We start from the raw sequence: 12669 nt of genomic DNA on the forward strand, positions 1-12669 counted from the left end.
ACCAGAGGGCTAGGCCTCAGACCGACGAAGCCTCTTGGATGAGGGGCGAAACGTTTCTTTTTAACAAAAAAACGAAGTCCAGATGACATGATTCAACCTTTTTTGTTGTTATATACCTGGATGACTGAGAAAACAAACTTTGTGTTTTTGAAACCATTAGTGAAAAGGCCAGACTTCAGGGGTATCTCAGGCAGGCTTGAAACACAAGAGTCAGGGTGGCTTCTGGGTAATATTAGACGCTATCGTTAGCTTAAAGGATAACATGGAGTCTTGGAAGTGATGTTGTGGTTTTTGTCCTTGTCCTTTTGTCTTGTCTGCTCCTCCTACTGTTTGTCAATCTGCACACCTGCTTTCTGATTTCTGTTGCTAATGAAAATGCCGGATACTTTCACATACATGCCACTGCTTGTGTTGTCTACACTTGGGTCCTTTTCACCGCTCACAGTTTGACTAGAACAACATGACGGCTGAGTTCCTTCGAAAGCTGTGGGGAAGGTAATTGATGAAAGGAATTGATGCTGTCTATACGTCAAACAGTTGTCACATCGAAAATTTATTTCAATCTCACTTCTTTTTATTCACTTTGTTTGTTATTAATTCATAGTTGGGTCATTAAACCGTTTAAATCTAGAGCCTCAACTATTGTTACACTTAATAGTAACGTTTTTTCTTTTCCAAAGTTTTTTTTTTATGTTTGATTTTAATTTCTGTGATAGAGATTCATGTGTTCTCTCTAAAACTAATATATTTTATGTGCATGGATTTGATTGTAGTTACGTCTCAATGTTTCATCTGAATCAGGAAAGCACCAAAGTCAGGAAACCCTCGAAGGACAAATAGAAACTCTTGCACAGATACTGTATAGCTGTGCATCTTTGCATAGATTCCCATAAATTAGCAGCCGAAAGCACAATAAGTAAACAGGAAGAATGCAGTGCAGTGAAGCCGACACTTTGAGCGAGCTTCTCGTCGGAGGCCTCATGACACTGGTGATCTGCGGAAAGGTTGGGTGCCTCTAGTTTCAGCTCTATCAAGCACTGGATCTTTGAGCAGCAGGATTCAGTATCCCAGCTAATGTAACAAGGCTCATTTGTCTCAATCACAAGGCCCTGGAAGTATCGGCTGCCCACTGATGTCATTCATCTTCCCTGTCCTCGCCTGGTCTTTTTCAGCTGATGAAAACCCGGGACCTTCAAGCAGAATGGCAGCAGAGGTGCTCATCAGCCACAGTATAAAAAGTGTTGAGTAGCCGCGGGGCTGCGTGGAGCCTTCTGAGCTCTATCTGCTGGACTAAAATAACTCTGAGTTTAAAAGCAGACAGGCTTTGCACTGTTATTGCCACATTTATTTATTTAATTTAGATTAGTTTTGACAATTTCTTAGAACGCTGCATGAAGACAGCAAGAGTAGATGCTTTTGAATCTGGTTTCTGATAAGAGTTGTCTTTTAGCCCGCTGCTGGTGTTAAAACACCGTACCAGTAGTGGATAAGTTTGGCAGTCCTGTCAAAGAAAATGTGATTTTAGAGGGTTTTTTTGTTGTTGTTTTTTAATCATATTCCCAAACAAAACTCAACAAAATGTTTTTTTTTTAATTAATGTGAAAAATTGATGTTGATGTGATTATAGGGTGAACGATTGTTCACATTATTATCATTGCCCATGGGCTGGAGCTGTCATTTCTAATCCAGGTCTGAAGCCCGGCCCGGTCTGACCCGAATTTGGGCCGTTCCGGGCCGTAATAGTGTGCTAGATGGGTGGGCTAAGTCGATGTTGGGCTTTTGATGGTGTCAGCGGACACGCACGGCTGGCGATCCAATTATATGGCAACATGGCTTGCCATACAATCACCAGCTGCACGCGGCCATTTGACCGTGACCAGACTGGACTTGAAAGAAGTAAAAGAAAGTTCAGTTAATTTTCAGATAGGACTATACTGCCAGGCAGCGACCCATCGCCCAAATGGACGTTCATTCAGCCGCTGCACTCATCGGACGCGCGTGGCCCACGACCCAAACAGGTGAGATCCCAAAGCGGACATGTCAGAGCAGGGTCCTTGTCTGAATAATGCAGAATGCAGGTAGAAACAGGGATTTAATGCTCTTTGACGGCCATGAAAGGACAAACACCCACTCAGCTCTGATCTTCTACCCCTTTAATCAGCCTGCGCGTCTGCCGACCATTAATAACTATATAAGCAGTCAAAGCTTAATTAAATCGGCTTCTGACCTGTAGTTACTGTTAATTTGTTGAGTCCGGGTGGGGTTTGGAAATGATGACTACAGGCTGGGGCCGGGTTGGATTTTTTTGGGCCTGAATGCAACTCTACCAACTGCAGTTAGGGTAACTTTACAAAATATCTCCAACACTGCCCAACAATGAGAAGAATTAATCTCACTTTTTTTTTTATTAAAGTTCACAATGTGGACGCTCCTGACTTTACTAATTGCAGCAGTATTCTAGAATCATGTGCAAGATTTTTCATCTGGGTTTTCCTCAGCAACTTAAGGCTCTGGTTTGGAAACACTACCTCTTGCCACAACTGGTTTATGCTGAGCTTCCCTCTTCGATGGAGCGAATCACGATCATGATTATTATCTGGCTCGTGCAGCTGGGATGCGTTGTCTGGAAACATGTTTTCCTAAGGAGACCACAGAGGGACAATTACAGTCAGCTGAACAATTCAGCCTGCTCTGCATGTGTGTTCTGGCTCTGCGCCTCTGACCCACTGACCCCAAGTAGCAGCTTGATTTGAGACCTAGTCTCTTCTCTTCTTCTCTTATCTTCTCTTCTCACACTTGATGCATCCAGATGTGCGCTTCATCAGCATCTATAATAATCACTAAATGCTTACCTACTGCCACCTCTGAGAGAAAGACCACGCAAGACGAGTGGATGTGAGGTTTTATCTAAGTGCGGAAAAAGCAGAAGTGTTCTCCACAAACATGCAGCAGAGTTCTGACTGTCGTACAGAAATGCATACTAATACAGCAATTATAGTGGAAAGGAAGTTGTACTGTGTGGCAGGAGCAAATTCCCTGGTGCAAAAGGAACAAGGCTCTTTGTTGTTATGTAAAGGTTTCTGCATGTAGTTGCAGTAGATGTTATGAAGGATTCATTATTTATATATTCCTGTGTTTTGGAAAAAGCAGCCATCCCTGTGGTGAGATTCAGGGCTGAGAGAGGTGCTTAACCAAGGCCTCGTTTAAGCGTCTAGCTTTTAAACATGGCCCTCTTAAACTGGTCAGAAGCATCACAGGATCTTCAGCCAACTCTTAAAATTCAACCAGCAGTGCCTGCACCAGTCAGTCAGCCTACCCCTGTGTGATTTGAGCCTCAGTGATTCTGAGTTTTGGCGTATCCCGAGATTTTTTACAAAAACAAACCAACAAAAACTCACTGCACAATGGAAAAAATTGATTTTATTTAAATAAAAAAACCTTTTTGTTAAAATAGATTCACACAATAAAACTTTTTTTTTGTGAAAATAGGGAGAAATACAAATTCTTCTAGTTAAATGAAGCGTACAGGTATTTTATTTATTTCTTCCATGTGCACACACACCCCCTGGTCTCCATCAGCTGGGCAAAACCTCACTTGTCACCATAGTTGCAGACAAAAAAAGGAAGGTGGGAGAGGATGCATAGAGAGGAGGAAAATAATGGAGGGAGAGAGATTCAAGCTCAGGTGGGGAAGACAAGGGAGGGGAGAGGAGCGCCGCACACATGCCACCCTTCATGGTGCTCGTCTGTTCAGTAAACCTAGGCTTTTGTTGTTTCCCCTAGAGTGCAGCAAAGCAGACTCCCAGTCAGGAAGCTCGTCAATCTTTGCCACAACAACTCATAAATTAGTGCCCAAATTATTGTTACACCGGTGGAGAAAGAGGCATGAAGAGAGATGTCTGCAGTTTGAGAATCTGTCCTGTTCCGCCTTGTAAAGGATGCCAGAATGTACTTCAATAAAACAGTCAAATACATACAGAGGGGGACACACGAAGAGAGAGGAGCACTGCCGTGTTGTACAGACGTCTGGAGTTTGGGCAGAGCTGATATTAGTAGGGCTCACACATAAACAAACACAGAGATTCACACGCGAGTTCATCCAAAAAGCAGCCCAGGGCATCGGTCCAGACCTGAGCTTCAGTAAAGTCACGGTGCAGCTATGAAGGAATAATAGAGGGGAAAGGCTTTAAAGAGCCACTTTCTGAGACAGAAAATTCTCCACAACTGGTCTCTTGTGGGGGGATCACAGCTTAGAGAGTGCAATGATTGGAAGGGAATTAGCTAGACTCAGCATAGAGACATCAGAATGTGTCAATTATATTCTTTCTTTTTGTAATCCCTTTGGTCAGAGTTTTTTTTATTTTTATGATGACTTCAGGATAGTTGTTCTAAGAAGCAATATTTAGGTTTTGCTCTGCAACTATATTTCTGTATCTTGCTGTTTGCTTTATTTGCCATGCCACCCAGATTGTGCCATTAAAACAGCTCAGTGGTAAAAACGCCAGCAGCCTTTGTTCCCTAAACAAATACCACATTTGTACAGAAAGTGTTACATAGCTTAGCATTTGCCGGTGACATTCAAATAACCTTTCTTCTGTTGCATAAACAGGAATAAAAAAAAAGTAATGTGTGAGTTCACATGACAGCAGAGCCCTGGCAGATGAGAGAGGCAGAGATCTGATTCCATCTCTTGTTCGGCTGTCGCCTCTCTACAGCTCGATCTGACGGGTATCTGTTTAGAGAAAGCCTTTGTTTATTAACCGACAGCTGATCTGCATTGCCAAATGGGAGGTTCATGCAGGAAAAATAAATAGATGCACATAATGATGGAGAAATCATTGCCTAATGTGCTTTAGACAGATCGTTCTGTTGATGATTGCATGTTGCATGTGCAAAGGCTTGTTTGTCTAATAAAGAAATTATCCTTTGTGTAGAAAACTGCTCAGTTCAAGCTTGTGTTGTCAAATATTTCCACAGGAAAATATATGTAATCACAGTTTGTCCGATGAGAAAACGACTTGTTAATCTGCTCATAATGTCATGCCCTGTCCATCTTACATAATACATGACATGAGCCCACTGGCTTGCGTCACTCTGCCATTGACAGCTGTCAGTGCAACACGGCTGAAACGCACGCACAAAAACAACATTGCACACAGACAAGGCAGTGTTTTTTTCCATCCACTTCACATGCTTTCTCTTGGATGTAATGTGAATCCACCAGCAGAAAAAGGAAAATCTTCTCTGATTGCACACAGTTGCACAGAAGCCTTAGATTCCTTCATTTGTTGTGCATGTCTATTGTGCTTCACAAGGCCATGAGAAAGTGATTTAATAGTCCAATCGAGTAATGGGTTAAGCTCCCAGCATTATGACGGTGGCCTGGGCATCGGTGTGTAATTTGAAGGATAATCTTAATCCTTCAGCGTTATGTCAGTATTTCCAATGTTTCAGTGGGAACAGCCAAGAGATTCTGACTAGAGATTTAACGTGTTTGCAGAAGACTGCAGGATCGTCACTTTGATTTGAATTTGGAGATGCTATCTGCAGAATGAAATGAATAGTACAGTGAGGTTAATTTTCTGCACTTTAGATTGCATGATGACTTCCAGTTTGTCAAGAAATTTTGTTTTTTCTCTATGTTCATCAGCGTCACAACCATGTGACTTATTCTTCATAATATCCATGACGGACTGTACTAAGATGTCCATGCACAGCTGGAACATGTTTGTCTGCTCATTCCATGCTCTTAACAGAATGATTTATGACAGGACTGCTGTAAACAACTAATGTGCAACTGGCAGATGGTTATGTCTGTTCACATTTGACTGTTAGTTTTCTTCTCTTTCATATTGTACCGTGCTGTCAGAGCAGCGGCTGTGAGGAAGACAGTGAAGGGCGCTGGGTGAACATGCGATGGCCTTTCTGCCCTATTGTACATGTGCACTGAGTCACACGTCATCCCCTCAAAGAGCCTGCTAGTGTTGTGAATCAGTGTCCTTGAGCGGCTCAGTAACAGACAAAAAAAAAAAAAAAGAAACGAGCCTCAAGAATCCTGCTTGACCGCCTCCACTCGCTGCCATGCCCCTTAATTCTCAGCACCCGTGCCTCGCTGCTACGCTGCATGCAGGAAATCTGTCCCGAGTTACTGCTCAACCCTTGTGACCGTGTCTGGGGTGTGATCGTGCTGCGGCATGATTCAAACATAATCTTGGCATCTCAGCAGGTGTCTTTGAAGTGGCCTGCATGCAGAGGCCATCTCACGGTGCTGTGAAGAGCGGCAGGCTGCTGGGGATGGGCTTCGGCATGGCTGCCTGTGAAACTGTGCTTGTCTTTGATGTCGTAAACAGAGCAGGCAGGGCTGGCTGGCAGGGAGGCAGGCAGGCGCGGTGAATGGGATCAGTGGCACTGCACTGGTCAAGCTCAAGCGAGCCAGGGGCTGCCTGTTTCACCCCAAGTGGCAGTTAACACTACAGCTTGTGTCAATAAGATACTGAGTGCCAGATTGGAAGTGTCTCCAAGTATTTGATTGAGTCCCCTGTGTAAAATCAGTTTAACTCATCCTTATTGTCTGAACTGCCACATTACCTTTCCCTCAAAGGAGAAATAGTTTTTTTATGGTTTAGTAAAGTCACAGACTTTTTGGTCACGGGCATATTTGAATATTTGTGTTGTGTTATAGCTCGGTATTACAGCTCATCTCATAGATACATGTACAGATACTTATAAAAATCCATAAAGTTTATCTCAGCAGGTTCATAAACAAACCATTTTTACTGCTGAGTGCAATGAACATCCTTGGACTTGTGCATTGGTGGTAAGGTAAGAGTGTTAGCTGCTGCAGACAGAGCTTTGGTGAAGTATGCTTGTGTGAATGCATGCTCTGCCCAGCCTGGCAACCCTGCATCTCTACACTCACTGCTTTCACCTGATGTGGCACCGCCTCTGTCAGGCCTGAACGAGCGCCCAGCCAGCTCTGCTTCTTCAGGAGAGATGAAGGCATCTCGGAGCAACGCTGTGGGGGTGGGGGAAGCTAGCAGCAGCCTAAGCCTGGAGCTATCAGAGGCTGGAGTGCATAGCCAAAAGCATGTGGGTTGGACATGGTGGGTGGAAAGCTTGGCTTAACTTGGTGTGACAACCGTAGAAGCAGCCCTACACTGCCCCCGAATGGCCGAGGCTCATCACTGCAACCTTGGGTTCACCAGAAACACAGCTAGTCATAATTACAGCACGCTTCAGTTGTTGTGAGTGCATGTCAGAACAAATTATGTAAGTAATGAGGCTGAAAATGCTAAAGGAGTTGAAACACACTGCACTGCTAATGCTCATGTGGTGAGAACACAAAAACAAACAATGGAGTGCACTCAAACAGAGATAGACCTAAATGAAATAACAAGCCACTGTGCACAGTAAGGAAAAGATTAATTATAAATTAACCCTCTCAGTTAGGTTGTCAGAGCCTGCCTCCTGCCTGGATTTTACTCTAATCCGGGTCGGCGAGGTGCAGTGCCCTCTTTTGTATGGGAGAATCACAAATCGCAGGAGGTGTTGTCCAGAGGAGAATTAAGCTTGCATGTTCCATCACTCCCTTTGGTTCGTTTTACTAAAATCTGGGCTAATTCCTCATAAACATGGTTGGTGTTGTTGACTCCAGCAGTGCAAGGAGAACACACTAAAATCCCTGAATGAAGGGAGGGCGGCTCCTGGGCTGCTGGATTAGAGGCTCTGTGTTAAGGGCCTCTCCCGGGCATGCCTCAGGGACAAGGACATTATCCACATGACACATCACAGGCTCCCTGGCAGTTGATTAAAATGGGCAGGGATTTGTAGATTGAACCTCAACAAAAGTACTTTTGATGTGATCAAACTAGAATAAAGAGGCTGCTTGTTAAAGGTGTGCAGGAGGTATTTTAAGCCTTTTGTCTTTAAAAGAAACCCGAGGCGTTGCAGTTAGGCCTGGTTTGAGGGGAGACACTGATGTAACACTCTGACAATGTACCATCTCTTTGTGGGATGTATCATTTATTATTAGGGTTGTACAAAATGTAAATAATTTGGCAATTATATTCATGCTGTTTAGGCTATTTTGACCAATCCAATAGCCTCGCACAACCCGTGATGCTCACACCCAGGCCAGATGATAGAGGTTAAGATGCTAGACATGTAAAGGAATGAACCAAATTTGGGTTTATTGCAATTAATCATGTTGCATCAATATTTAACAAATGCAATTTTTTTTTATATATATTGTGCTGCACTAGTTAACACCTGCCGCCATCAAAGGTGGGAAATACTTGTCTTTCTTTGTATGTGTATGTGTACATGTGTGTGTGTGTGTGTGCGTGTGTGTGTGTTGCATTTGCCTGCATGCAAAATATCTCGTGAACCAGTGGTCAGATTTTTATTGAAACTCTCAAAAAGTAATCGTTAATGAGCATCTACAACTGATTTACTTTTGGAATCGTCCCGATTCATGATGGGTGCTACGGCGAATCGATCTTAGCAAACACAAAAATGGCTGTAACTCAGATATGTCTGCAGATATTGAGCTAAAGAAGTGGTGTTGTCTACATTTTTGTAGTGGGTATACTGTGCTTAGAAACCAAAATACACTGATTAGTACAGTCTATTCATCAATTTATTTGATTTGCCTGAATCACCTCCTAGGAAGCGGAAGATAATGGATGGATGGATATATTTTACATATAGACACACGCACACACGCATATTATCATATTTTTTATAATAAGTTATTTTCTTTTTTGTTCAGACTTCCAAAGTAAATTGGACAAAATATGAAAGTTATTTAGGCTTTAAATGGCACATGTAAATATTAATGTTTTTTAAGTGTTTTTTATTATAATGTGTTGTTTTTTTTGTTTTGTTTTTTTAAGCAATGTGACCAAGAATCATTGTTTAATAAGGGTTTTGCTGTTTATTGTTCTCAAAACTTCACGCTGGTGGCTTCAAAGGTTACGAATACTTTTGACACGACAAAATATAAATATCCGGTCTAAGCTTTTATTCTGAAAAGCCCCTCACCCTTGTTCCGGTGATGCTCTGCGTCACTCCCGCTAGCTTCATGCAGCTGGAGCAGCTTGCGATGGCACACGGGCCTGGCGGAAAACAAACAGACCGTTCCCTCCCCCCCATAAAAGAAGAGGGACACCGCTGGTCTCTGAGGGCGTTTATGACGCATTTCGCCCAGATGTTTCAATCTTTCAACGTATCAATGACACATGTCCAATATGTCACTGGGCACTTTTAAGTGGGTATACAGAAATTCCCAAGCTTTTCTAGTGAGTATACGGCGTATACCAGCGCATCACGTACACCACACCACTGAGCTAAACGTTGGTGTAGTAGTAGCTGAGAGCCATCCCAATCATATACTCTGTGTGCTAGCACATGATGAAAGTTGGCGGCAGTGTGTGTGTGTGTGTGCTTCAAAGATTGCTGGTTTCATTTGTACTGGATCCTATTGAAGCGATTTACAATAATTTTTCATCTGATACAAAATTACGTTGCAACAATGCTGGGGTCGCTTGGCTGTGTTTTCGGTTAAAATCAGAAAAACGTTACATCATGACAAAATATCCTACAGTGATCTTTCCTCGATGTAGCTCAGATAGCGGAACGTCTGGCTCCGCAGTGAACCGTCGGAACGGCGGCACTGAGATGTTAGAGATGTGGAGGAGGGCTAGGAGATAGAGATCTCTGGAGGGTGTGGGGGAGGTGGAGGTAGCATCAGTGGGGACGAGTTGGGAGTTCTGGCTCGCTTTGATGTCTGTGTGTTCTTGCCTGTTGTGGTTGCGCTGGCCTGTGGTCCACTCCTGAAGAGGGGAGCGACGATGGATGAGGCCTGTCCTCTGTGTTTTTGTCCTTGATGGCGGCTGAATCACAGGCCTGTCAACAGCACAACACCACAGTCGAGCTGAATCGTTTTAGTTACACACAGAGATGCTGCTGCTGCATCCAGCACAGCAGGCATGCTCGGCTTCTTTGTGACTGCAGTGGATTTGCTCCTGGGGAGGGGGTTATGGTTTAGAAATTTTAAGAGGCTGCATGAAGTCAGGTTTTCCACGGGGGAAAAGACTTCCTCATACGGCTAAATGAGCTTTTGTCATTGCACAAGGTTTATATTAATGCTACTGTAGAATATTAAAGTTTATGAGTAGCTGTTTTATTTTTTCCTTATGCAAGTGGTGTTTTGGTTGCAAATTGAAGCCATGTTTATAGTGGCTGTTGTTGGGAACTAAAAATCAGATCCTCCTCTGCAAACACACGCACACACATACACACAGCTCTAAATATTCCACTAATACTCTGGTGGAAGTGAAGATTTTCAAAAGCAAGTGGATGAGATGTTTTTAGAAGCACTGCGCTCTTTCATGTACCAACATAGATCCATGGTGAGAGCGTTGTACAGCGACTTGTGACAGCAAAATGTTGATTTTTTTTTTCCTCTCCCTCCCATCTCTTATTTATTTATTTCTTTCATTTCCTTTTCTTCTCCGCAGCTCAAATCGAAATAATTCCCTGCAAGATCTGTGGAGACAAATCATCAGGCATCCATTACGGAGTGATAACATGTGAAGGCTGTAAGGTAAGCATCAAGAGACCGAACCTGTTAGTGTGATGGGTGTGAGCGCGATAGAGAGAGGCAAAAGACGGGAAGAACCGAAGAGGTACAGAAAGTTGCTTGCATGGAGGGGGGAAAAAAAAGAGGGGAAACAACATCTGAGAATGTTGCTGAAGTTTTACAATGATTCAGAGAGGGACTGCGATGTGTAAACACACAGAGCGGGATCATTAAAGTGGTCAAGCACCACTGAAAACATCACAGAAAACCACAATTAGTAGGACATAGTCATCGCTTCGCCTTTTCCCTCCCAGGGACACGTCTTCCTCACTGCAGTTTTTTTCTTCTTCCCCTTTCTTTCCACTTCTGCCGCTGCTCCTCATGAAACGACATGATCAAAAAGGAGAGTGCTTTGAATTACAGCAGATTGTTGGCTGTTTGCTACAGTGTGTTTCTCCCATTGAAGCCACCTTTTGTACCGTTTCACACACACCAGCCATTCACAGTGAGAGAAAATTTGTGCTCGGAGTGTATTCTTGTCCCCCGTGCTTGTCACCAGGCACATCATTAGCATTCCTCAACCAGCTTCCACCTTTGCTGTTTGCTCCCGTGTGCGCGTTTGCGTGCGTGTGCGTGTGCGAGGGACAAAAAGAGCTTCCTTTCAGCTCTTTTTGCCGCCTCTCCTCTCCCTCGCACGGGGGCTGGAAGGGATAAAACACTAAAGGATAAAGTGCTGAAATCTATCTTTAATGATTGCTAATTAGTCCAGGCAGAAAAGGCCTTTAATGATATGTGCAAGTACAAAAGTTTGGACCATAAATCATTGCATTATTAAGGAGTGCTGCTTGTCACTGGCAGTTTTACTCTGTTTCCATAATGGCTTCCATTATAAAGCAACTTGGCAGCTGTCAGCTGTTTTCTTGTAATTAAACAGCCAATGAGCAGCTAATTAAGACATATGTGTATGGAGCAGTAGAGTGGGGCATGTTAATGATGTGCTGGAATCAATTCATTAAGTCAAAGGATGAGGAATCCAGTCGGTGTGTGTTTGCAATTCTTTAGCACCACGCATGCCAGCGCTGCATTAATCAACACTAATAACTCCACTGAAGGAAAAATACCATCCACTGTTATCATGCCTACCCAAAACACACCGCCCTCGTGCTGTACACACAGTGCTCTTTAAATGCCAGACAGTAAAACCTTGCAGTCAGGAAAATACCACCACAGTAGTTTTGTTACATTTCAATTTGCCAGCAGAGAAATGAAAATATCACCACTACGAATACAGTAAATCACTGTCCTGCTGCTATAAATCTTGTCAGCATTAAAACACAATGAAGACGTAAAATGATCCTTTGGTGCCAGAAGCTGTTTGCACCCACAGAGTTTCATTCAGCAACCTAAGGATTTTCCATGACCCCCTTCTTCTTTTTTCTTTTTCCTCTTTGAGCAGGGCTTCTTCAGGAGGAGTCAGCAGAGCAATGCAGCCTACTCCTGCCCCCGTCAGAAAAACTGCTTGATCGACCGCACCAGCCGCAACCGCTGCCAGCACTGCAGGCTGCAGAAGTGCCTGGCAGTGGGAATGTCACGAGATGGTAAGTGATTCAAAAGGAAGGCAGCAACAAGTGGGCGGATGCAACGAGATGGTGTGAGGTGAAGAGGGTCATGCTGAGGCGGCGCCTTTTATTTGCTATAAAGTGTGTGTGTGTGGGGGGGGGGGGGGGGGAGATAACTAAATCAAACCAGTTATTTAGTTTGTTTGCTGCGTTAAACCTAAATCCTGGTGGAGAAACAAAAAAAAGATGGTCGGACTTAATGAGACAATGTTTTTTTCTGAGAGGAACGCAGCTATTGAACACCTGAGAACATCCGTTTAGGTTCATCATCTGCGACTAGTGGGCGAGCACTTAGGCTGTGGGCCTAATTTGTTGCTGTAAGAAAAGCCCAGTTTTTATAAAACAGGAGGTCGTTAGAGGGTGTTATTATTGCTGCTGCAGCTGAGATACAGTAATGGGAGCACGCAGGCAGAAGCACTCCATCTTCGTCAGACAGGTCCAGACAAGACTGGACCGAGGAGACTGCTT

The 12669-nt window shown here is 43.7% G+C and overlaps 1 protein-coding gene across 2 annotated transcripts in view; it reads left to right on the forward strand.

Moving 5' to 3' along the window:
- roraa (RAR-related orphan receptor A, paralog a) overlaps positions 1-12669 on the forward strand; it is a 232590-nt gene that overhangs the window by 210320 nt on the left and 9601 nt on the right. For both annotated transcript variants that reach the window (XM_037683524.1, XM_037683526.1), the window contains 2 exons: positions 10521-10606; positions 12039-12180. In XM_037683524.1, coding sequence (XP_037539452.1) covers positions 10521-10606; positions 12039-12180 — 228 coding nt within the window. The remainder of the gene's footprint in view (positions 1-10520; positions 10607-12038; positions 12181-12669) is intronic.

Source organism: Nematolebias whitei, chromosome 10, assembly GCF_014905685.2.
Source record: "Nematolebias whitei isolate Nwh7 chromosome 10, NemWhi1, whole genome shotgun sequence".
NCBI classification, from domain to species: domain Eukaryota; kingdom Metazoa; phylum Chordata; class Actinopteri; order Cyprinodontiformes; family Rivulidae; genus Nematolebias; species Nematolebias whitei.